The sequence below is a fragment of the Aulonocara stuartgranti genome, assembly GCF_965226115.1.
Source record: "Aulonocara stuartgranti genome assembly, chromosome: 13".
NCBI classification, from domain to species: domain Eukaryota; kingdom Metazoa; phylum Chordata; class Actinopteri; order Cichliformes; family Cichlidae; genus Aulonocara; species Aulonocara stuartgranti.
Window position 1 is genome coordinate 16,469,826 of NC_138949.1, and position 24,944 is coordinate 16,494,769.

General features: G+C 39.2%; 1 protein-coding gene across 1 annotated transcript; it reads right to left on the reverse strand.

The window, feature by feature from the left end:
- Positions 1-654: 654 nt before the first annotated feature.
- Positions 655-22,792, reverse strand: LOC309720343 (leucine-rich repeat-containing protein 1-like). Its single transcript, XM_082557182.1, has 14 exons — positions 21,936-22,792; positions 13,128-13,245; positions 12,623-12,701; positions 11,724-11,813; positions 9,301-9,357; positions 9,145-9,208; positions 8,597-8,671; positions 8,261-8,405; positions 7,166-7,284; positions 5,991-6,074; positions 4,411-4,526; positions 3,725-3,891; positions 2,553-2,695; positions 655-2,083 (listed from the first exon to the last, which is right to left on the reverse strand). Exons 1-14 carry the CDS (start codon positions 22,092-22,094, stop codon positions 1,925-1,927), a joined length of 1,575 nt encoding a protein of 524 aa, XP_082413308.1. The 5' UTR covers positions 22,095-22,792; the 3' UTR covers positions 655-1,924.
- Between the last annotated feature and the right edge of the window lie 2,152 nt (positions 22,793-24,944).

The following is a 24,944-nucleotide window of genomic DNA, read 5'->3' on the forward strand; positions in this document are numbered from 1 at the left end:
AGCTGGTCTATCTGTGCACCATGACTGGGCTGCAGGTACCATATCACGCTATCCGTCATGGTGAGGGCATTCACAGAAAGCAAAACTGAAGAAACATCGGTCCAGTGGGGATAAGGAGAGAAATGATCTGTGGCCACCACCTACAAAGACATTACCTAATGGGGGTTATATTCTTGTTGCCTCTCCAGGTCATCTGACGTCACTTTCATTTGAACCAAAGTATGAAATGGATTCAAAGTAGTTTATAAATCTTAGACTAGTGTATAAACTAGACAGGCTGATATCCCCCCAAGTTTACCTGACTTTGTGTTACATGATGATTCAGCATTCCCTTAAACGTTTTAAAACATATATGCATTGAAGTGGAAGCATGCCAGCAGCAAAACAACATGCAGCACATGCAGGATAAACAAGTCATGCCTGCAAAGCATTACAGAAATATCATGCACTTCCGGACAGACAGAACAAGCGTGAAAGGGCCAAGAATGAGACGGGTCCACTCTAAGCTTACTTTGAAAATATATTATTTTCAGACAGGGAGATGGATCCCACCAAATGTATTTCAATTAAAAAAAAAAAAAAGAAGAAAATATTAAATTGTAATCTGAATTATACAGGGTGACTAATGAAATTAAAGGAAAAACAAACATATCGTTTAGTGTTGCACTCATTTTATTGATCAGTGGTTAGAAAGTCATCCAAATCCCCAGGCTCACCACCTATTTGAGATCTGTTTTGTGCAGTTTGATCAGAAAACAGCTAAAAACATTAAAACCAACATTTGAACCAATTTCCCTGGTCCACTTTTTTCAGTTTAAAAACAAAATGATACAGCTGATCGTGTACCATCTCAAGAACAGGATTTGAGCAAAGCTGAAAAGTGTATTGAAAAGGAACTTTATCAACTACATTTGTAAAGAATGCCGACACTGTGGTAAAAACCTCAAACTTCCAATGATTATTCTTGACAGTACTCTTTGTTAAAGACAAAGAAAAATACATCTGTTTTTGGCATCTATTTGAAAAAGATTGCAAAGCAGTGAAGCACAGCACATATTATAATAAGATAGCATTTTTACTTCTGCATAGTTACATTGCAGATGCGTAATTCAAATTTAGTGTGCAGTACTTAAATCCAAACTAAATTAATCTATTTATTTCCAAAATTATGGGTCTAGATGTTTCATAGATTAATATGAGGATCCAAGGCCATCCACTCATCCGATCACAGTTATATTGGTTGAATAAGACATAAGTGACTGTGTTTTGTTCATTGCTTTGATTTAAACCAAGAAAAACAAAGAAAGACAAATGTACCACGTTTGCAAAAGGGGAAAAAAAGTTTTGAAATTGCAAATGATTAAGAAATTTGCTATACATTTTATTTACATCTGAGCTGCCAAAAAGTATAAAAGTATCAATATTCACAAGAGTATGTACAATAATCCTTAATCAGTAGGTCCAAAAAAAAAAAAAAAAATCCTGGTTTGTTTGCCCAAAAGGTAAAAAGAAGTATTCACCCAGTGTTTTAAAAAATATATAGAACATATATATAATAATACATTTAAAAGGTTTGACCACATTGATAAAGACTTATAATAGTGCAACTACCTAAATTATATTCTTAAAATGAGCCATTTAAAAAAGTAATAAATCTCTAAAATGTCTTTTAAAAGGAGTCTCTCTGTGCAGAAAATTCCTGTGGACAATAATTTTTTTAAAAATTGAAGGCACAGCAGCCCTGGTAGACTGAGTGGGATTTACACAGGACTGGAGATAGAGTAAGGTTACAGGCGCCCTAGGGTTTAATCACAGGAGGGGTAGGCCACACCAGGGTTTGTAGGTAAAGGAGAAAAGGGGTAACTGGGTTGTGCAGGACAACACGGCGAGACACAGGAGGTAAAAGACATTTCTGAAGTAAAGGTCACACAGACGTGGTCACGCTGTCCGCAGCGTTATTGACCTCATTTTTGTTGGAGTCCAGCCCTTTGGCGGCATTCATGTCGTTGCGGAGGTTCTCTGCTGCTCTCTTCATACTTTTCAGCTGGTCGGGGTGAGGCGTGGCCCGCCGAAGTAGTGTTCCCTGTGTAGATGAAACAGAATCTAATTAGTGGGATGCTTTTTAAAATCTGCTTAAATTGCCTTGGAGAGAGCTGAAGAACAATGTTTACATGACAGCAGACTGTGATGCTCGATGCACGTGCCTTGCATTCATGATTTGTCAAAATAATATCCCAAAAAACATTATTATTATTATTATTTGCAGTAATTTGTAGCACTTTAGCATGACTGTCCTACCCCAAGGCTGTGGATATAAAACGATCAGAGTTCCTGAAAAAGCCGCTTGAGGCAATCCCCATAACCTTATTTATGGCATATTTAATACAGATGAGGACATATACCCATTAAAATCTATGGAAACTAAGCTAACCAAGCTTGCTTCTTGGTAAAGCTTGCTAAATAATTAAATTGTGCTCAAATGTTCAAATCTTGCTTTAAAAATGGGAGTTCTAAGATTGCATCCATCTTTTATATGCAGCCTATGGACTCACCGGATCGTCGTCATCGTCGACATCATCTCCATCTACGAAGTGAATGACGCTGGTCCTGTTCACGGCGTTGTTGTCCCATGTTTCGTTAGCAATGTCATTCACCAGGCTCTCCATACCTCCGCAGCGAGCAAGATTATCAGAGCCTGGGGTTGTTTTTAAAACAAACAGCATATTTAATATTACTGGAATTCACATAAAAATGTTAGTACAAGCTAAAAGCAAACATGTCAATAGATCAAAATCAGTATGGCTACGATTACTTCTGCAATGTTTGCAATCTGCAAACACAAGAAATAAAAGCTGTCCAGTGCTAATGAGTGAGCCTGAAACTGTCAGATCACCATTTCAAATCTGAGCTTAGTCACAGGCTTACAGCAACACAATCTTCCCTGCCCCCAACCTCAGCCTCACTTTCCCCACTTCCGCCAGCTTTATAGCTGCATTTCTCTGACAGGAGACATGCAGCACTTCTCAAAATCAACGGATGGATGAATTTGCTAATTATTTTTGCTGGCAGAAAACAACATGAAAAATAAAGTGATCAGCAAGCATATCACAAATATTTACAAATCTGTGTGAAAATCTGTCAATGACAGGACAAAAAAAAAAGAAAAAATTACAATAATCTGCTGTATCAGGCAGCGATAGAGCCAGCCGTCAGCAGCATGTCTGTACCCAGTTTGTGAGCTTTTAATGGCAGCAAGCCAGGCGCTTTTAAGCCTCTTTAGCTGTCCAATCCACAACATTTCTGAAAAACATATTGAAAGAGGGCCTCAAGGGACAAGAGAGGGCCTGACCTGTTATAGGCGCTGTGATCCCTTACAGGACCTTATAATCGACAGATACTGCAGGAAGGGATCAGAGGCTGCAGAACACACTGTGCTCCTCCGAGCAGATCATGTGATAATGTCACGAAAACTGCAGGAGACTGTACAAGACTTAACGATGAACATTACTAAAAATGTCTCAGAGCGAGCACAGAGTTATTTCACTCTGGACGAAGCCCATCACTTTAAGAGCACGGAGACGCTGATCCACTTCTATGTTTATTCACACAAAGTTCTCACATGCAAAGAAGCAGAGTGATTTCAATCAACCAGTGAGAAAAATGTTTTTCTCTACACTCAAACCTCCATAATTATCTCAGGCTTATACTCGATGAATAACATTACCTTTGTCATCACTTGGCTGTTGAGGGAGCAGCACGCAGGTAAGCACCTTCTCGCCTGACTTAGGGTCCTGATCAGTCTGAAAGGTGAGGAGCGGCTGCGACTGGTTTTCTGACAGCCATAAGGCCTTCAGCTGTAGCGTCGTCAGAGAAAGCGGTAGGTGGGTGAGCCTGAAAAATAAACAGGAAATAAATCACTGCCCACACAACCTCCCCACCTCCAAGATACCTCCTGGTTATTATTTCCAAAACATACACACTGCTGTGGGCACAGTGTGAATTAGTAAAGGTGTCACATTTGGATGAGGTACATGGCAGTTGTTTTATTTATGTGGAGGAGGGAAAACACTCTCCAGACACAGAGGTGAACGTGTCTTTGTGTGACTCAAGCTGCAGATATCTGCAGCTTTCATTCTAGACAAAGCTGGGAGCTATACAGGTACAGGCAGGGAAATAAAGGTCAAAACAACCTCTGACTAACTGAATAACATGGTCAAAATATCAGGATGATCTTCAGGGATTAGCAGGCCGAAACCAAGTATTTAATTATAAAACAGCATCATAAAAATGAAACACAAACCATGTTTTTGCTACTTATTATGAAATGTTTTTTGTTTTTGTTTTGTTTTTTTAATCGAGATGGAATAAACTAACAATCTGACTTTGCCAGCTCGAGATAAATGAACCTACCGGTTCCCAGACACGTCAAGCACGTGCAGCTCTGTGGCTTGCGACAGCTCTGACGGTATCCTCGTCAGCCTGTTCTCTCGTACGCAGAAGACATTCAGACTACTGCAGCCGCCAATCTTAATAACAGGAGACACAACAACAACGTGATTAGGCTGCCGGCACTTCAAAGTTAAAATGGTTAATCATAAGTAAACACACGCACACAAGACTGCCAATACAAGTTTGTCTTAATAGCTTTATGAATCCAGTCTAAATGCACATCTGATGTTTTTCAACAATGCCACAGTAATAAAAAGCACGATAGATCTTTTGCCAGCATTTGGAAACTTTGTCCCCAGTTTAGTGATCTTGATGGAAGAACAATTACATGTCAATAAGATGTGGCAGAGTGGCCTAAAATTAGGAACAATTAGGCCTGGTAGCCAGAGAAAACAATGTGCCGGCTGAACTCCAGCTACAATATATTTATCAGCACAGACTAACCAGTACAGGTTAGAACCAATCGGGCTAAAAGATGCAGGGTAAAGTAAATGGCTAAAGGTGCTAAAAGCAATTACACGCAAGAAGAGTAAGAAACTTTCAAATTTACTGAGCTACTTGCGTATGTGTGAGCAAGAATAAGCAAAAACAACCAAATGTGCTGGTTTCCATCCAAGCAGATCCAGGAGAAAGGGTTGTGCACCTAATAATCAATTAATAGAGTCAATAAAGTTAATACAACTGGGCCAATGGTGGAGCTATTCACACACACACACACAATCCGGTGCAAAACAAGAACATGACGACGAAACACAACGTGACACAATAATTATCGATCACCTTGTGTTTATATTCGACTGAAGCCAACATCCTAATTGAAAATAAAATCTGATTAATTGTCCAGCCCTAGCCAGTGATCAAGTAGCTGAGCAAAGCTCAAATCAATACACACGCCACAGTAACACTGTCCCTGTTAGACATGTCATGCAATGCAAAACAGTGATACCATGGATTCATTATCTAGGCCAAGTGTGCCTACTGTTATTTTTCCCCAAACACTGCAGGCTTTGCATCATTTAGACACAGGGGCATTGTCCAACATTTCAAGAAGCCTTTCAGATGAAGCTTTAAACCAAGCGAGCCTTCACTTACGCAGACAAGAGGTTAGAGAAGAATGTCGCATGCAAACACAAAGGACACACTGAGACAGAGCTGAAGCTGAACAAACCGGGGGGCCGAGCAGTAAAAATGAAATGAGAGAGCACCACAAGCAAGAGCATTGTCCAGTCAAATGTGAATGAACCTCGGTTTGAGCTTTAACTCCCTCATAACAGTTGCAGAAAAGCATCATATTACAATAATGGCAGTCTGGCTTAACCACATTACATCATTGTGTACAAAACAGATTCGGTTTCAATTTCCACTCTAACCTGTGCAAACAAGTGACAAAACCAGTAACAGCAAAGGCCCAAGAGATCCATATCTGTGTCACTTACCAGCAAAGAAAGGAAGTGCTTCAGTGCGGCTATAAACTTGAATAAGCAGTTTGCCAGCTTGCTCTTAAAACGCCAGCATTGTCAGGTGGCATAAAAGACGCTTACCTCCTTGGGTAACGACAGTAGCTGGTTTCTGTCACAGTTCAGGTGAAACAGTCGCTTTAACTTTCCAATACTCCTCGGCAAGCTCTGTAATTATAAACCAAAACAAAAATTAGAGGAAACATCAGCGTCTGCTCGGTTTTACATTAAATAGAAATATTTATTTCTCTCAATACTAAGCAACTTATCAATTTATCCATAAAACAAGGACAATAAAGTCAAATTATCCATGTAGTGCTTTCATGCACTGTGTTGCCCACGTTGTCATGTCATTTACACACAAAACAACAACATAAAAACAGGCCGACTTATCAGTGGTGATGATGTGTACAATACTTTCTGTTTCACTGGTTGCTTCCACTGTGTGCAGGGTGTGCATCCTGAGAAGCCTAACTGTAATCAGTTTGTCCATCTCCTTCATGTCTCCAAAGAAAAAAATATCTTAAATCTGGTTTATGCATTCAGGCATAATAATCAGAATAAGGAAGAAAGATCATTTTAGTGATTTTGAAGGTGGCATGGCTGTATTTCAGAAACTGCAGATCCATTGGGAATTTCCCACATACCAATGTCTATGGATTACAGAGAATGGTCAGACTGCTTCAAGCTGTTAAGAAGGCAACACAAACTCAAATAACCACTCGTTACAAGGTATACAGAAGTGCATCTGAGGTTGAACCTCAAAGCAGATGAGCTACAGCGGCAGAAGACCACACCAGGTGCCGCTCCATACAGCTAAGAACAGCAAACTAAGGCTGTCAGCACAAGCACAAGTCCACCCTGCCTTATTCAGGCTGATGACAAATGACTTTCGCAGTCTCCACATCTTAATCCAATACAGCATCTTTAGGATGTGGTGGAACGGGAGAGTCTCATTATGGACGTGCAGCTGAAAATTCAGCAGCAACTGTGTGATGCCACCATGTCAATATGGACCAAAATCTCAATGGCACATGTTTCCAGTACCTTGTTGAATCTATACCATGAAGAATTAAGACAGTTCTGGTACTAGCAAGGTGTACGTAATGAAGTGACCACTAAGTGTATATTTATTGGTAAATACTTAGTTTAAACATTTGTACAATAACCTTGGCTGTAGCCATTTTTCCATTAGACCATGAGCTCATTAATCTGTTTTTAAAGAGGATGCATGAAGCTGAAAAAGACCCCAAACAAACCTGTAGCTGGTTCTCTGTGAGCACAAGTTCAGTAAGACTTTCACAGTTGCCAATGCTCTCTGGAAGATACGCCAGTTGATTCTGATCAACTTTCAGTATAGAAAGTTTTCGTAGTTTTCCTACAGAGAGAGAAAATATATACATATGTTGAACATGATATACATTAAACAATATAAACCCTGTAAGCATTGAAAGGCAGTCAGTCAACTGAGGCATTTATATCAACATCAATCTTGGTGTTTGCATATTTATCTGTATCTTCATGATAGTCATGTTCTAATCCAGCAGTCCCCAACCTTTTTTGCACCACGGACCGGTTTAATGTCAGACAATATTTTCACGGAGTGGCCTTTAAGGTGTCGCGGATAAATACAACAAAATAAAATAATACGACCAAGACAAAAACTGTGGTATTTTTGGTAAATATAATAATAAAGGTGAATGTACTGTGTAATTGTGTAACTTTATTAGCAGCGTCCTCCTGAAATGCGCCAACAACATTGAGAGTAACATCTTCCTCTCTTCCCCTTAATTCTCTCTGGTCGCTATGGTAACGTGTAAATATTTCTTTCAAAATAAGACACACAACTACAACGTGGGAAAAGACCCAGGGAAACAGAGTTAACAATAAAAATCCTGATAACCATAAATTTCACATCTGAGCCTCAACTCTCGCGGCCTGGTTCCAAACGACTCAAGGACCAGCCCGGAGATTGGGGACCGCTGCTCTAAGGCAACTGGTATAAATGCGGACAAAAGTCACCCTTCATCCTGCTCTGCGTGTGTGTGTAGCTCAGCCCCACCTTTGTCAAACAGACAGGGTTAGAGTTAGACCTACAGTTGTTATTGGCTGTTGGTGACACACCTACTGCCCAAAAGGTTTAAGGTCAGAAACATCTCAAACACACCAAGAATACGACGACAGGCAAAGATGATTTCTCTGCTCGCTTTAACACACCTCTGGTGGATCATAAGTCATGGCTAATTGTGTTTTATTATTATACATTTAAAAACATAAGAGACCCAAGAACATTTGTGAACCACATATTATGTTTCAGATTTATTACAATCATGCTGACAAATTCATATGCATACCAATGCTTTCTGGTAGAGAATCAATGTTGTTCTGAGATACTAGCAGGTCAGTGAGTGACACCAGGCCTCCCATCTCCTCTGGAAGTTTCTCCAGTTTGTTTTCTGATACATCCAGACACAGCAGGCTTTTGATGTTGCCCAGTTCCTAAGATTCACAGCAAAAACTTGTGTATGTTAAAATAATACAACGGCAAACCTGATCAAGGAGTAGGAACAGAGACAGTCTTTTTCTAAACTTTATATATGTAACAGTATGCAAATGACAGTGGTTTTATGATTAGCAGTAAGACTGGAACAGACTGTAAAACATAGACATGAAATGCATGATTAGCTTACTGCAGGTATTTCTGTCAAGTGGTTTCCATCCAGCCACAAGTCCTTCAAACTGACAAGGTGGCCTATTGACTTAGGCTGCGTGGGAGGAAGAAATGCAGGAACCATAAGAGCCAGGAAAATATAAAAGAGAAAGAGACAAAAAAGGGACAAAGCAGAAAAAGCCATCTCAGTTATTTGCTTTAAACTGAACATGAGTTTCCCTCCGATACAATGCTGCTTGCTTTAATATGACTGCACCTGTTATGCTGCTTTTTGGCAAAATAGCAAAGAGCCCATTCAAATTTCTAAACACAATCTCCATTAGACAATTCTTGGCAGCTCATCCTTGCATGATCTGCCAGTACCTCATTCACCATCGGAGTTAAACCTCTCACATAAGATTACAACTTAAAACCAAAGCTGAAAACAGATGGCCATCCTCCCATCTGCACGATAAGAGGTGAAAGCTGTTCTCGAGGGATGCTAATCTGCTCGGACATGACAAGAACGAGGCAAAGAGAAAAGTTGTGTTTTTGGCATTCTTCTGGGTTAAAACAAAAAAACCTCACCAAAGAGTAGAGTTCATTGTTGCCTAGGTCGAGTTCTTCAAGTTTATGAAGCTGTGATAATGACCTGTGGATGACACGTGCAAGACAAGTTAAAAAAAAAAAATAGAAAAATGCTTAAGAACGCATGCATATCCACATAAAGCAATGAGTACTCACTCTGGTAGGAATTGCAATATATTTTCTCTGAGTTCTAGTGATACCAAATTGGTGAGGCTGCAATGACAGGTAAAAAAGAAAGATGATTACATGTTACTCTGAGTGTTTTTAAAACAATGAGTTTAAATGACAGTTAAAAATGGCCACAGACAGTCTTTTTGCAATCAGACATCTGAAAACAGGAAGTAGTTTGGAGGTGTGTCCATCTTATCGAGGCTGTAAAATTGCAGCAGGATAAACAACGTCTGCATACTTTAAATGAAGAGCAAAAAAACAGAGACATCGCAGACCAAAGGACAGGGTTGTCATCTGGCCATTCATGTATGCCTTTGTGCTATACATGCACCTAGCTGATACAGGATTTTATAACAGTAGCCGTCTAGAACAGTACAAAGTCTATGTTGTTTACGAGAAGTAACTCTAAATAGGTTAGACTTTGTGTGTTATTAGTGATGGACCAAGAAGACGACGCCTTTTACAGCACACCCTTGACTGAAACGCCAAGCCGGCATTCCTTGCACGTTAGCAATTTCACTGTGGAAAACTACAGACACAGCAGCAAATAAATTAATTTATGCAAAGCTCCAATACTGCTGCTAGTTTTCATTCACCTTGCTTCCACCGCAGCAGATCACTAAAACCAGATATTAAAAAGACAAAAGAAAATCTTCCCAATTCCAGCACACTGTGTCTGAGATTCGATTTAAAACACGCCACCTTACTGCTCAACTCTCTGATTTCTGTGCGTGCCATTTCACATCAGCAAACACTCCCATCTCACAAGATAAACCGCTGCTGCCGTGTAACCCCTTGGACATTTATCTTATCTACTTCTAAAAAACCAAGGCATCCTGTTCCAGCTGCGCTATGGTTTTCATTACCTTCTCCTTTTGACAGAGAGCAGGCCTTAAGCCATTGTGTTAAGCGAGATAAAATATTGGACATATGTGCGGAACATGCCGTACCATGAGGCAGAAAGAGGGGGGAGAGGCAATCCTAAGAGTTTGTGCAATCACAATTCTTAACTTTTTTCCCATAAAGATGACATCTGATTGCCTCCCCTATACCCTCAAAAACAAGTTTGACACCTCAATATGAACTGTATTGACAAAGACTCGGTTTGTTGATCACTTGAAAAGCTTCTGGGTTGCTGCATAGGCATTGTGTGTTATAAGCAGACCTGGAATATGACAGAAGCCGCTCAGTTCACAAAGGAGCTTTAAGAGTTACTCCTAGCAGGCTTTGACCCAAGACCATCACCATATGAGCATTCATCTTCTTTATCTTAAAGGAATAACTAATTGCATGAAGACACCACAGCGCCACCTGGAATTTGGAAAGTTTTTTTCTTGTCTGTTTTTTTTTTTTTTTGAGACCCAGAGCGAGATGCAAAATGAAAACCTGGCAGAGAACCGTTCTTGAGAAAAACAGTCAAACAGCTTCACACATCTGGAATAATCCTATCCCTGTCAGGCCTCCAATTCAGTTTACCTTAAAATACCAAACCTCTACTAAAATATCTCCTGTGGCACTCTGACCTGAAAGCAAATAGCTTTGTTATTAAATTCAATTAGAACTGATCTCAATGTTTAAAAGGGGACCCCACGGGACTGAGAATGTTGACAGGCATGCCTTTAACTACTCTGGATTATATGCCATCTCCAAACAAGCATTTTTGCCTTTTATGAACAAAGGCAAAAGACGCTAACTGATGAGTTGGTAAGGAGTAATGTGGTTGGTATGTTCGCCTGTGAGATACGGTGAGATGGAGGAGATTCTGAAGAAGGCGAAATGACAGCAAAAGGAGATATTGAAAATGAAACCTGCTTCTATGTTTCTAATGGTGTTTACTGTGTAACCTTTGAACAGTGGGAGGTAGAATAATGACCTGGGAGCATCACAGATTTTGAAATGCTTTCCAGAAGGAACATACTGTGTGTTAATTAGCTGTGTAGGAGGCCAACCTCAACAATTTGCCACTAGACAAAGTTATCACGCAGAGAAGTGGCACCCTAAAGGAATACTTTGGAGCTTTGTGTGTTTTAAAGTAAAAATGTTGTTGCTTATGCTAAGTGCTTTGTTTGAGCAGAGTAACTGACAAACCCCATAATTGAAGTTGCCATTAAAACAACAGAAATATGTGCCTTTTGTTACAGTAATTATCAAATTCCTTTCTGGCAAGATCACAAAGACTAAAGCAAGGTATGTGACTTGAAAATGCAAAGGGAGGCAGGTGAGATATTATCAAACACTAGTCTCCCTTAAACTGGATAAACATCAGTCTACCAGTGCATCGAACCCTCAGTGGGCTTAGAAAGATTCAGGTTCATCCTTAACAGAGTATGTTACCATTAGACACACTTCAGATTTCATGATAAAATCTATATACTTTAACTTTTACATACTTGTGCTAAATCACTTACTTTCCAATATTTTCTGGAAGCACTTGCAATGAAATGTCATTGATGGAAAGGCAGGTTAAATTCCTCAGCTCCGTGAAGCTTTCAGGTAACCTGGATGAACAAACAACAAGACACAAAGTGAATCCATGAGAATTAACAGTATAATTTGATCCAGACATTTCAATCATTCAGACAGTATTGTTTAGCATTGATGACCCTGATGCCATTATCTGTGTTTGCTGCTTATCATCTCTGCCCTCAGATTGGCTCTTTTTATATTAAACAAAAGACCATATGCAACCTTAAGCTTAGGTGTTATTATGTGTATGCATATCCAAAATATACACACACCAGTTTGGGCTTTATTGCTCCATTGAATTTATGACTGATAACCAAATGATGTCACATTCCTGTAAAGCCACAGTCCACAGTCCAGTCATCCCTGGGGTGTTACTATTAACCTGTTAAAATAGGGCTGATGTAGAATGAAGAGTGGGAAATTAGGTTACTACTCTGGAAAGTAGTGTTCTGTGTGTGTGTGTGTGTGTGTGTGTGTGTGTGTGTGTGTACTTTAACAGTATTGAACACCAAAGCGTCACTATTACTTCCTAAACTTGTGTGGCTTTGTGCCCCTGCTGAGGTGCAAATTAGACATGATCTGGAAAAGCAGAGTATGGGAAATATGCAATCTGCCAGGTATATAAATATTACTAATGTTACTAACAGCAGAGAGGTTAACACCACACAATGCAGAAAATGAAATTTTATATATATATATATATATATATATATATATATATATTTCATATAAAAATAAACACATATGAAATGTACCATTTGAAAAGCCTTGAATGCAGACTGTTGTAAAAGTATTAAAAATAATCACAGGTAAAGTTTTTTAAAGTATGTCAAATTCTTACTTTGTTAATGGATTTCCACTGAAATCAGCCACTTGGAGAGCTTTGCAGTTTGAAATGCTCTCTGGAATGCCCAAAATATCTGAACAAGAGAAAATATGTTAATTATAACACTGCTCATTGACTGCAATTGGGTCTTAAAATGTGCCAACTTAAAAAAAAAAAGAAAAGTACATAAGTGAAATAATAAGTGTTTTTATGTAGAACAAAGCTGTTTAAGCTGTCTCTGAACTTAAGAGGTCTTTACAGCTACAGCTGAGAAAGGCTTGCTCTGTTACAGAAGGAACCTCACCAGTGTATCAAAAAGAATAAGTCAATTAATCTTTAAATTTGTTTGTGGCATTAGTTTTTGTAATGGCAATTAAATATGTGAGTGCAATTCTTTTTCTGAGCTCTTCTGTGTAAAAACCTGTTCTAGCAGTGACAGATGAAACGTCTCTGAACATGTTTACTTGTGTTGTTATTTTGTGGTTTAGCCATGTGATATACCAGTGTTTACTCTGCTTACCATTTCGAGAGACATCCAGTTCTACCAGCTGCATTAAGTTGGCTATTTCAGATGGAATTGTGTGGATCTCATTGTCACTCAGGCCAAGTTTTCTAAGTTTCGCCAGCTGGAAAAATTGCTGAAAGATGGAAGGGAGGAAAACATCGATTTATTAATAGGCTTCAAGATATTTAACATTCAAATTACACAACCTGGTCAAAGATTCATTCTTGTATGAATTCAATTCATGTCAGTTCTATTTATTTATACAGTGCCAAATCACATCAACAGTTGCGTCAATGCGCTTTATATTGTAAGGTTGACCCTTTAATAATACAATAGAGAAAACAAAATCATATGGCCCCTATGACCAAGCACTTTGGCGACAGCGGGAAGGAAAAACTCCCTTTTAACAGGAAGAAACCTCTAGCAGAACCACCTTCAGGTAAGGGCGGCCATCTGCCGTAACCGGTTGGGGTGAGGGGAGGAGGACAGAACAAAAAACATGTTGTGGAAGAGAGCCAGAGATGAATAATAAGTGATGATTAAACTGTACGACACTGGATTACAAAATTAATAGAAACAAAAACAGTCAGAGAGCTTTTTATTTTTGGAAGATGGCTACTTTTGCCACAATGTCACAACAAGAGACTAAATGCATTTTTACTTCCGTTCAATTTGTATAGTGCCAAATCACAACAAATGTTGCCTTCATTCCTCAATTGCTGTAAGATAAAGAGAAAACCTCAACCCCAATAGAGAGAAAACCTCAACAATCAGATGATCACTATAAGGACGAACTACGCAACTGTAGGAAGGAAAAACTGAATACTGAAGGAGGTTTTATTTTCAAGAACGCAATTGTTAAATCCTTTAAAATCTGTTATTCTGATCTTTCACATGTTTGATTTTGTACTGCAGAAACTCACACAAAAGCCACTATCCCTGTCCCCCACGCTTAACATCAAGTAGTTTTCTGTGTCTTGAAATATTTGATGACTTAAGTCTGTCATGATAAATATACGGCTCTCCTATCACAAACAACTTTACAGACCTTTGCCAGGGTTGTGTCACAGCTGTAAATAATAAAATGAAGAAAGCTGAACATATTTAGCGGTTTCTAGAACTTTGGGTTGTTATGGTGGTTCACTGTCGGGGCTTACTGGGACACAGAATAGAGCCAACGTTAACCTCCTAGGACCTGGTGTCCACATATGTAGACATCTACACCAAAATACTTAATTTTTCTCTATAAGGGCCTGATATCCACTTACGAGAACATTATACTGCCACTGTTCAATCAAAATTTGAAATGAATGTCCTCATATGTGGATCTCATTTTTCTCAAAAACAAAAATTAGGTTTAAAAAACAAACAAACAAACTGGTAATTCTTTGTTTTTACATTCTTTAGGTCCCAATCAACCCAAATAGCAAAGAAAAAATAAAAATTCATGCAATGAAAGAGTTCAGGTCTTAGGAGGTTAATGGTATTAACATCTGTGTTTTCTCTAGTATGACACATCAAAATGTCTGCTTATTGTTTGTCATGTGTCTACTTAAGCTGAGGTGTTTGAAAAGTAAGCAGCACATGACAAGAAACTTGAACGAAAACAAAACGGCTACTAGCAACCACTCAGAAAAAGTCTTGTAAAGAGGGAGAACTCAAATACAATGAAAAATATGTGCTGCTCATTATGACTCTTCCATCAACTTGCTACTGTAAAAAAAAATTATTTACACTATTATTTTAGTCCAACTTAATGAAAAATAATTGTTTCATTGTTAGAAATTTGTTACATAGTAGAAACATTCCCTGACACAGAAAAAGTAACAAAACTGAATCAAATTAAAATGAAAATAACTTAAAAGCCTATGTTTTAGTGACTTTAGTCACATTTGTCAACACAACCTGCCTGAGGTCTGCTCCAGAGAGCAGGTTTAGCTTAAACTTTGAGTTTTGGCAAGAGAACTGTAGACTTTCCAGAAAGAGTATTAACTTAAACTACAACTCTTTTGAACTCCTCCCGATGCATTTGTCTGACCCACTGTTTTTATTTCCTCATTCAATTCGGTTCAGTTAGGTTTTATTTATATAGTGCCAAATCACAACAATAGTCCCCTCAATGTGCTTAATACTGTATGGTAAACATGCTACAATAATACAGAGAAAACCCCAGCAATCAACCAACCACTTAGGCTCAGGGAGGGGCAGCCACCTGCCATGATCGGCTGGGGATGAGGAGAGGAAGACAGCACAGAAGACACTGCAGAGAGCCAGAGATTAATAATAACTAAAGATTAAATGCAAAGTGGTGTACAAACACATTCATACAATCGACTATGTGTTATTCGCTGTGTAGATAATACAAACCTATATGAAACTTCAGACACGTAAACACTGATAAGGAGCCATTTTTCATGCTGTGACCTGTCACCATGTTGGATAAATTCCTGTCATAGTAGGAATTTTGTTGAAGATGATGTAACGCAATCCTGGTCACGCAAGCCTAGAGACCAGTCAGCCTACCCTTGGCAAAGTCCGGTCACTAAGGAAAAATGTGTAATCCCCAGCGGGTTGGCGAGTGGTTGCTAGCTGTCATTAGGTGAAATTAGCAGCAAAACGGGAGCTGCACCAAAAAACCGGAGGTGAAATAAATTATATAACTCTTTTTCTTGTATTTTAAAGATAAACATTGTGGTCCCCACTGACATACAGTCACATTTACAGTTTCACAGGAGTAAAATGGAGGCTCTGATGTTTATTTACCTGCAAACAGTCAATCCTTGAGCTCCATTTTAAAAATTTCCCCCGCGCTGTTTAACTCAGGGTGATCATACTAAAAGCAGAGTCCGAGCTCAGAAGTTCAGGATCAGACTCCGGGTTTGTTAACTTTGCTTTCTGGTGCAGGTCTGCTTTGGTACAGACGTTTATTGAAACTTGGGATGTCTGTGTGACTGTAAGCCTGTTTGCACTGTAATATCAACTCACCCCTAACAAATACCATCCATTCACATAAATAATTCAAAAGACTAAAACAAATACTGAAAGTAATGAATTAGCTGGTCCTAAACTGAATGGAAATAAAAACTCCAAACACAATATGAATTAACAAAAGAAATAAAATAAACAACTATTAAAACACTGATTACCTTAAAACAGTTAAAGCAAAATAGAAAATACCGACAGGCTACGTTCACCACAGGCCCCTCCGATCTTTTTTGTGTCCTTCAGACTATGATATTAGACATGAGGTCAAAAAAGAAAGAAAGATCCAGCCAGCACACTTCTTTACAATGCAAAAATCAATTATCACAGGCACATACTTGACAGCCATAACAAGAACAGGCAGAGCCTTGAATGTGTGTGTGTGTGTGTGTGTGTGTGTGTGTGTGGGGGGGGGGGGGGGGGGGGGGGGGGGGTCTCTTAATGTTTTGGCATGAACTAAATAACTCTTGATCTTCCCCCCTGGGCTTTGTGAGTTAAAGGTGTGCCAAGAGGCCAGGAGGGTTTCATCCACTTTGTACATATCATTTAAATCAACCAACCACTTCTTCTCTTTTGAGCTGCATGTCCGGTTTGTTCCAAACACATTAGGTTCGCTGTATTTGAACTTCAATGTAAAAATGCCTCACAATTGTAATCCACTGAAAACTACATGAATTCTTACTGCAGCTGCTTAGTACAAACTTTTTGGCTACTCATTTCATTAACAAAACATTTAGGATAACAATTCTCTTATTTGAAGAGAAACCCTGCAGGCTATGGGAAAAATTTGTCTTTGCAGTTTAGAGGAAACTAGACAGTTGTTCCCCTTTGTTTGCAATGCCTGCAGCTTATGATTACCAAGTTAAACTTACCTGTCCAGCACATTACCAGCTTTAATGATTCCTGACTAATACTTAATAAATTGTGCCACTTCCTCAAAGTTAAACACCACCACCTTTAAACTGCATAAAGACTACAGATGCTATCTATGTGGATAAGCAATATAAAAAGCTGTAACCATAGGCAGCACCAAATACAATGATAATGTTATTGAGCTGCCAAATCAGCAGCAGATCTGATCTGAGTTACTGTCAGTGAGGTGTAAATGTGTTGCTCATTATCTACAGACCAAATCCAGATACAGATCACACTGTAATAATCCGTGCACAATAAATAAAACCCACGAGTCCAAAAGTCAAACTCCACCCTGTTGCAAAATGCACATGTTATTCCAAGCTCTTAAGGACATTTAAACACCTCTTAATCTGTCTTTTCAACACACAAACAAAGCTGATGTCCAATATATGTCTGATCTTTTGCATCCTAAATCCCTTCTTTTCACTTTCACTAAAAAACACATTTGTGTGGGTGAATTTTTTTTTCTGCCAAGCCAGTTCCTATATTACAAGTGGACACCTGGAGATTTGTCATGTTTCCAACCAGGAAACTAACTGAAAGTTTAACACGTTTGGAAAAAAACATTTTTTAAACTCAATTATAGCGTGTGTTTTTCTCTATCCGACTTCCTCCTGTGTAACTTTTATGACACAACAATCGACACGGGAAGGACATACAGGTTCAATGTCAAGGATTCAGAACAGCTAAGGACAAAACAGATACAGCTTCATGGAAATCCTTTTAACAATAAAGACAATCAGAGTTAAAAGGGAGCAATGCAAAGCCGGTACCAGTGTTGTTACCACCTTTTATTTTAACTGTGACAGAGTCCTGCATTAACTGAAACCCTGACAACAAACCTGTTCTTCCTGTTGGTTTTTTCACGCTCCGCCCCAAACAATCACCCATGTATGAAACGCAAAAAACCAAAACAGGGCAAGTCAAGAAAACATTAACCATTCTCATGCAGTCCAAACCGACGTTTGAATCCTCAGGTTCACCTTCAGCAGCGCTAGTTAGAACATAAGCAGCAGTCTGAAGGGATTTTGTGGTAAAATGACTGCAATTGGGAAACATAATCACACAATTGCTTTACAATACCTTTGTTTATTTTAGTCTAGTCCATACAAACAACAGACTGCATTAAACTAACTTAACTATTACATGTTGACACACTTAGCAAAACTGACTGCCAGGCACAATCCTATAAGCACAGAAGCTTAAGTGAAAGACATGAGTGTCAAATGTGTTGTGGAGTCTAATTCACTGCAAAGTAGGCTATAGTATTATATATCGCAGCATAGGCGAGAGTTAAAACCGTCTCAACCGCATGTCAGACAGCCAACAACTGCACTACCTTTATGACAGTTCTTCCTGTAGATCACAGGATACTCAGAGCACAACTTTCTTTACCACTTAACTCGGGTCATAAACCCTGCAGCTTCCTGTCTCAGACCGGATATTGCTTCTTCCTTCCATCACCACAGTCACCGTGTCTGTATTTTCTGAACGAATGCACACCAGATCTCCAAAAGGTTACAGAGGCCAAAAACTAGTGCCTATTTTCACATTGTCACTCAATCTGCTGATTATGTACAGTAAAAAAACATGTGAACCATGCTACTGTGACAGATTCACAGTGATCAAAAACAAGAACCAATTTTCACTGGACTAAAAGTTGACTGACTTATTAATCGATCTGCTTTCATTTATTCGGATTTAACAGTAGCCTGAAAGTCATCAAGTATTCTGGCTTCTCCTGTACGTGTCCTCGCAGGTTCATTTTCAGCTACCCATCAGGGCAGCATTGTCCTCAACTTTCTTGTTAAACTGCAAAACTGTTATTTTAATTTCCCAGTAAAGGCCAGATCGACCGCTCTTAGCTTTTCATATCAACGGCTGTCATCATAGTTTCTACTCTACTAAATGCTTTTTGTTTGTTTTTTTACATGTGGCTTGATAGTCTCGGTTTTGTGTCCGATATTACAAACTGATGCTTACACAGGTAAAGAACAAAAACATTCAAAGACCTTTAACAGAGTCACCGCTACCTCTGTGTCTTACAGTTTCAGTGAAGCTCAGTATGCTGGAAACTGCATTCATTTTTAAACTGGATAAACAGGCAAGTGCATTTCAACAGCCAGCTAGTCTTGCATTCCTATTCTGTCTCTGCAGGCAGTTTGTTCATTTGAATGCTGTTTACCAGCCAGCCTGATGTGTGTACTCTAAGAGCCAGCTGCTCAAAGGGAACTTTGAATACACAGACAGTCATGAGTTACAGTTTGCCAACTTAGTCGTGTACCTGGGCAACAAATAACACAGAAAACAATTAAAACAACAAAGAGAGAAGCAGGGCCTAACTATTAACCCTACTCACACAAACCCACGCTTCAGGTTCCTTGACTTAGTCAGCTGATCTGTCTTGGTAAAACTATGAAACCATCTGCTCAACTTGCCCCATCTTGTCACAGTAAAAACACACCTTTGCCGTTGTATCTTGCTATTAAAACTGCCTCGTGCATGTTTTTATCTGCCTGCTGTGTAAAAGCGACTTGAAATACGTTACTGTCAAGGCTCTGTAATGCCATTGTCAATACAATGATAACATTGGGGAGGCTTCAGTGCGATCAGTTAGCCACCTCCGAGGCAAATGTAATGAGATTGCGAGGTGCGCACTGGACTGGACGGATACAACAGTTTGCCCAGTCGAGCGTTTCTTGGGTTCTCTTGGCAAGCATTGATGACAACACTTTCAGTTGTCACCACGCAAATGATGCAACCCCTCCATCCCCTAAACATGCTTAAAATATTTGTGAACTAAGTGTAGAAATAGCTTAAATGTCACACAGTTCTGTCTCCACCGTCACAGTGAGATTACACCTGCTAACTGCATCCTGTCTGGTGCAAATATCCAGTCTGTCAAGTGTTGGGGATTTTTTTTTTTCCCCTTTCTCTTTTTTGTGCATTTGTTTGGGGCTTTATCAGTCTGTACTTTACAATTCAGGTCATTGATTCATTATGACTTCATTAGAAAATGCTAGAACACACAATTGCTCTAGTGAAGCAACAACAAAACACATAATGCAGTCTTTGTTTTCAGACAGAATACCTGTTCCTGTGCTTTCTTCGATGGACAAAGTAAGCAGTGTGGCACAGCCATGGGAGGTTGCTCACATTATCTCTGTTCCATCACGTTTCTATGCTCATGCCAGACCCAAAAATATTCTTTCTGTGGTCTTTTCTTTCCTGCGTGGCTCTCTGAAAACTGCAGACCAAATCACTGTACATCCTGTTTAGATAACGTTCATCAGCTTTAAAAATGGCTACATCTCAGCTTTTTGACACAAGGAAGAAAGGTTGAGCAGAAAACTGCCCTCCAGAACCAAAGCTTTCCATCTGACCCACCGTGACTTCAGGAAGGTCTTGCTTGTCAGGAACAGCTGTAAACCCAATGAATTACTACTCCTAGGTTACAGCATGAACGAGTAACAATTTCTCCACCTTAAAATGTACTCAGAGCTGAACCAAGGGCACCTTCTAAAAACCAACTTTTCTGCTAAAGAGAATACTAATGTCAGGCGAGGTATCTTCAGCCAGAAAAGTCTACATGACCCATTCATGCGCTTGGGAAAAAACATGTAAATCTTCTGAGTAGTAATCCAGATCTCTAAGGTCACATGTAAACAGACTAGGATTGTGTATCCCAACTTCACCAAGAGTGTAAGTCACACTGAGAAGCCTGCAATCAAAATACGTGGTTGCTCTTAAAGGATGAAGGACCAGGACTTTAGTCATAATATCTAATGTCAGGGGGAAAAGCAGTTTGGCTTTACAGAACTTTTCAAGACAATCCATTAGTGACTCACTTGAGTGATTACATTCACGTACATATTAGTAAAACTTTGTGGATGTGTGGTCTCAGCATGATTGTTTCTCAATTCTGCTTCCTTTTTTTTGGAAAAGTAATCTGACAGCATCCCCTTGGTCTCTGCAAAATTGTGATATCAAGCTTGTGATAGGGCTATTTTTTTTTTTCAAATTTGTATTAGCAGCAGATGAAGCATCAGCCATGATCATGACCAACCCACAGCAAAGATTGCTATTTTTAATGTCAAAGTACCCGTTTATGTTAGTTAGTGCTGCCAAGTTGTGCTATCAGATAGCCCTAAAACAATTCATTGTACATGCAGTGTCTCTTGACTAGTAGTCATAGTACAATACCCACTTACAGTGTTGATTGTCCTATCATTTATCTATTGTCTATTCCTGGTTTTATTACAAGCTACCTTATTGCCACAGACGGAAAATTATGATCTCCTCGCTGGAATTTTTATAGAGGTCTCAGTGCTTTTATCAGCAGACAGGTTGCTTCATTCGCCAACATATATCCAAGGCCATTCAGCATTTGCATTAGAGAAGAGCAAAAACAGCTGTTTCGTTTAAAGAAGTGAATGCCTCTTCCTGCTTGGCAACCACATCCACATAAATGATGACTGCATTTCTCTTAATTAAAAATTGACATCCATACTCATGGATAAATATCAGCCTGGAGCAGCAGTGCTGTTTAACTCTATACTCCCAGGGGAAAATATACATAAGCTACATCATCTGCATGTATGGCTCTCTGTCATGCAGAAAGATACTACATGTAAGGAAAAAGCACAAACACAAAGGTCATCATAACCTGCCCAAACAGGTTCAGCAGTTCAGATAGTAGTATCAGCGCGATGAATATTTGAGAGCTTAAGTTTTAAGATTGTGAATCATAATTCTAGCTACCCTGCGGTGTAAATGTGTATCTTTGGGGGAAATTTCCACCCTTACGGTGTCTCACTTTACTGATCTTGTGTAATTTTCGTGCCCGGATCCCACCTAGACGGGGTGCCAGATCAGCTCAGTTACCTGCCATTTAATTTAAACGAGCGGAAGCTGCTTTCTCCTTACCTTGGGCAAGTCTCGGAGTTGGTTGGCATCCAGCAACAGCTCCTCCAAACTCCGTCCGTAGCGAAAAATCTCATCGGGCACATAGAGCAGGGAGCAGTGGCGTTTATCGATCGTCTCGACATGACGGTTGCACCGCCACAGGGGTATACAGTTAAACATCACGGGGAAGGTGGAAATAAATCTCGTACCCGTGCGATAAAAGAAGCAGCGGGGAGGAGGAGATGGTGGAAGATGCAACAGATTGCTATGGCGGGACAGCCACCGACAAACACAAGCGAGGCGAAACTCGCAGGCAAGTAAACACCGAAACTCCCGCTGTAAGTCAGCCGCTGTAACGTTACCGAGCTAACGTTCCGCAGGTCGCGAGTAACATGGGTGCTCCAGTCCCCGTCGTAGGTTCACTTTGTAGTTTGCAGACACCTGTTTTTTCTCTCCACTCGGTTCCTCGTCCAACGTCCGCCTTTTTTAAAGCCCCCTCTTAAGCGTTAAACACACGGGCTACATCTCAGTGTAAAGGAGGGCGGCATTCTCGTGTGGTTTTTTTCTTTTTTTTTCGTCTCGTCCTGGAGTTAATTTCCTCTCCCGTCCTGTTTCTGACCCGGAAAATTCACTCCCTCATTCCAATCCTACGTCATCATTCCAGGCTGCTCCTCCCTCCGGTCCCTCCTCTGGATCCCGTCCCGCACGGGGCCGCCATGATAGGGCACAGATGACTGGCAGCGGCCCGGGGCGGGGGAAGGGCACCCACAGTGTAAACCCCGGACCTCAAGTATGTGAATTATCCGAGTTCAAACCTGTATTATGTCTACAACTTTAACTTGTTACTCACTTGCAAGGTACTCATACTTGATACATGAGTTTTTAAGACCTGTACTACTCATATATGCAAATTGTGATTTAATTTCCTTTTTTTAAAATGCCATTGGGTTCAATAAGTACTTTAGTTTAAAAAAATATAATTTTCTGGTAATTAGTCCATGGTTCAGGTTTAAAGGGTTCCAGTGTTTTATCCTGTACTATTTTAACCTGCTTTGTTTATTTTATTTTATTTCATTCAATTTCATTCAACAAAAAAAGCGTGGAAATACTGTGTGAACTCAATATAAAAACAGAAAGCAATGAATTTCACATAATATATTCAATGTTTAGATCTCATTTAAAATGGTACAAATACAATGTCTTAAAACTGACAAAGCCACTTCACTGGTTCCCAGTTTAATACAGACTTACCTTTTAAAATCCTTTTATTATAGTTGATAAAATCCCAGTGCATCTCGGTATCTTTACCCAGTCAGACCTCTCAGGTCATCAGGGGCAGATCTTTTAACTCCTTCCTTGAATTAAATCTAAGTGTCTTGACTTTCTTACTTTGATCCTGTTCTTCACAACAAGCTGCCAGCTGACCTGAGGTCAGTTACAGCTAAATTCAAAAGCGAGCTTAAAACAGTTTTATTCTTACAAGCCTACACACAATAACTAATATAAATATTATATAACTAATAATAAATCCTATTATTATTTTTGCCTTTGTTTTTTTTATCCTGTGTTGAGTTCATATCTAATGAAATAGATTTAAAAGATTCGGATCATCGTACTCCTTTTTAAACATGTACATTGTGTTGTGTATTGATATTTGTGGCAATTTTATTTTCTTTACTTTTTTCTATTTACAATGTATTTTGTTGCTATTTCAGATAACTGTACATGTTTGAAATAAAACAGTCTGACAATCAATCATTCAAAATCTCCTGTAAGATTAAAGTTGACACTGACATCAAAATTTCACTTCTGTTATTAATGAAGCGCCACCCGAGAGCACCAAAAGTAACTGAGTTTTTCAGCATTTTCCGCTGTATGCAGAAATACCTTCACATGGCTGTCTAACCAGTCTGCATGGTTGTTTGTTTTGCCATGGCCACTGTGCACAGTGTTCTAATTGTCAAATACCAGGTACTTATGCAACCACATACTGGGCAAGTCCTCCATTACATCTTTATCAACTGCAGCTGCACAACATCTACTTTGAGATGCCCCTGTGCAACTTTTAAGACATGCAGACTGAAAAATGTATAAAAAACATAGATCATAATATTGGATAGCATTATTCACAGACTGTATTATTAAAAAGCAGTTACCTTCTTCATGTCACCGCAAGTCACTGCTCCATAAAGAGACATCTGGGATTTATACTCTAAACACTTTGCAGCCTTAAAACAAATATCTAAATTTGTCACACTGGGCAGATGTTTATACAACCCCAATTCCAAAAGTGCTGGGATACTATGTAAAATGTAAATAAAATTGGAGGGCAACTGATTGTTGTATTCACAATAGGGCATAGAAAAATCTTTACACTGAGACATTTTTATACTATTTTGTAAAAAAAAAAAAAAAAAAGGTAGCTTATTTTGAAATTTGAAGTTTATTTCTTAGAAATAAAACAATATTCTCGTTTTATATTTTCTGTGTTCTGTTGAGAATAAAATGTGGTTTTGTGAGATCTGCAAATCATCGCATTCCAGGTTTTTTTTCCCCCCCATATTTCACACAGTATACAAACTTTTGGAATTGTGGTTGTACTTGCTGTATTTTGTCATTTTGTACTTTTGGAGGTGTGACACTTAATGCACTGACTTTGGCAACTCCCACTCTTAAATGTATTGTCTCTGTAAAGCACTTTGAATCACCTTGTTGTTGAATTGTGCTATACAAATAAACTTGCCTTGCCTTGCCTTACCCAATAGGATATAAACCCTGTTCAACCAATTACCCACTGACAGCTATATACCTGGTTTAGGTCAACTACAATGGCTTTGTGCACTTTGACTTTGATGAAGATGCAGAAACATTAACAGTTTGTTTGCACAAGTGTGAATCATTGTGCTGCAGCCATCTTTTGCCCTCTGCTACTTCGCCGAGGTCAGACTTGAGGAATGTGCGGAGTACGACAAATAATCCCTTGATTATATCCTTCTAAGGGTCAGCATCAGCTCCATTTGTCTTATTTAT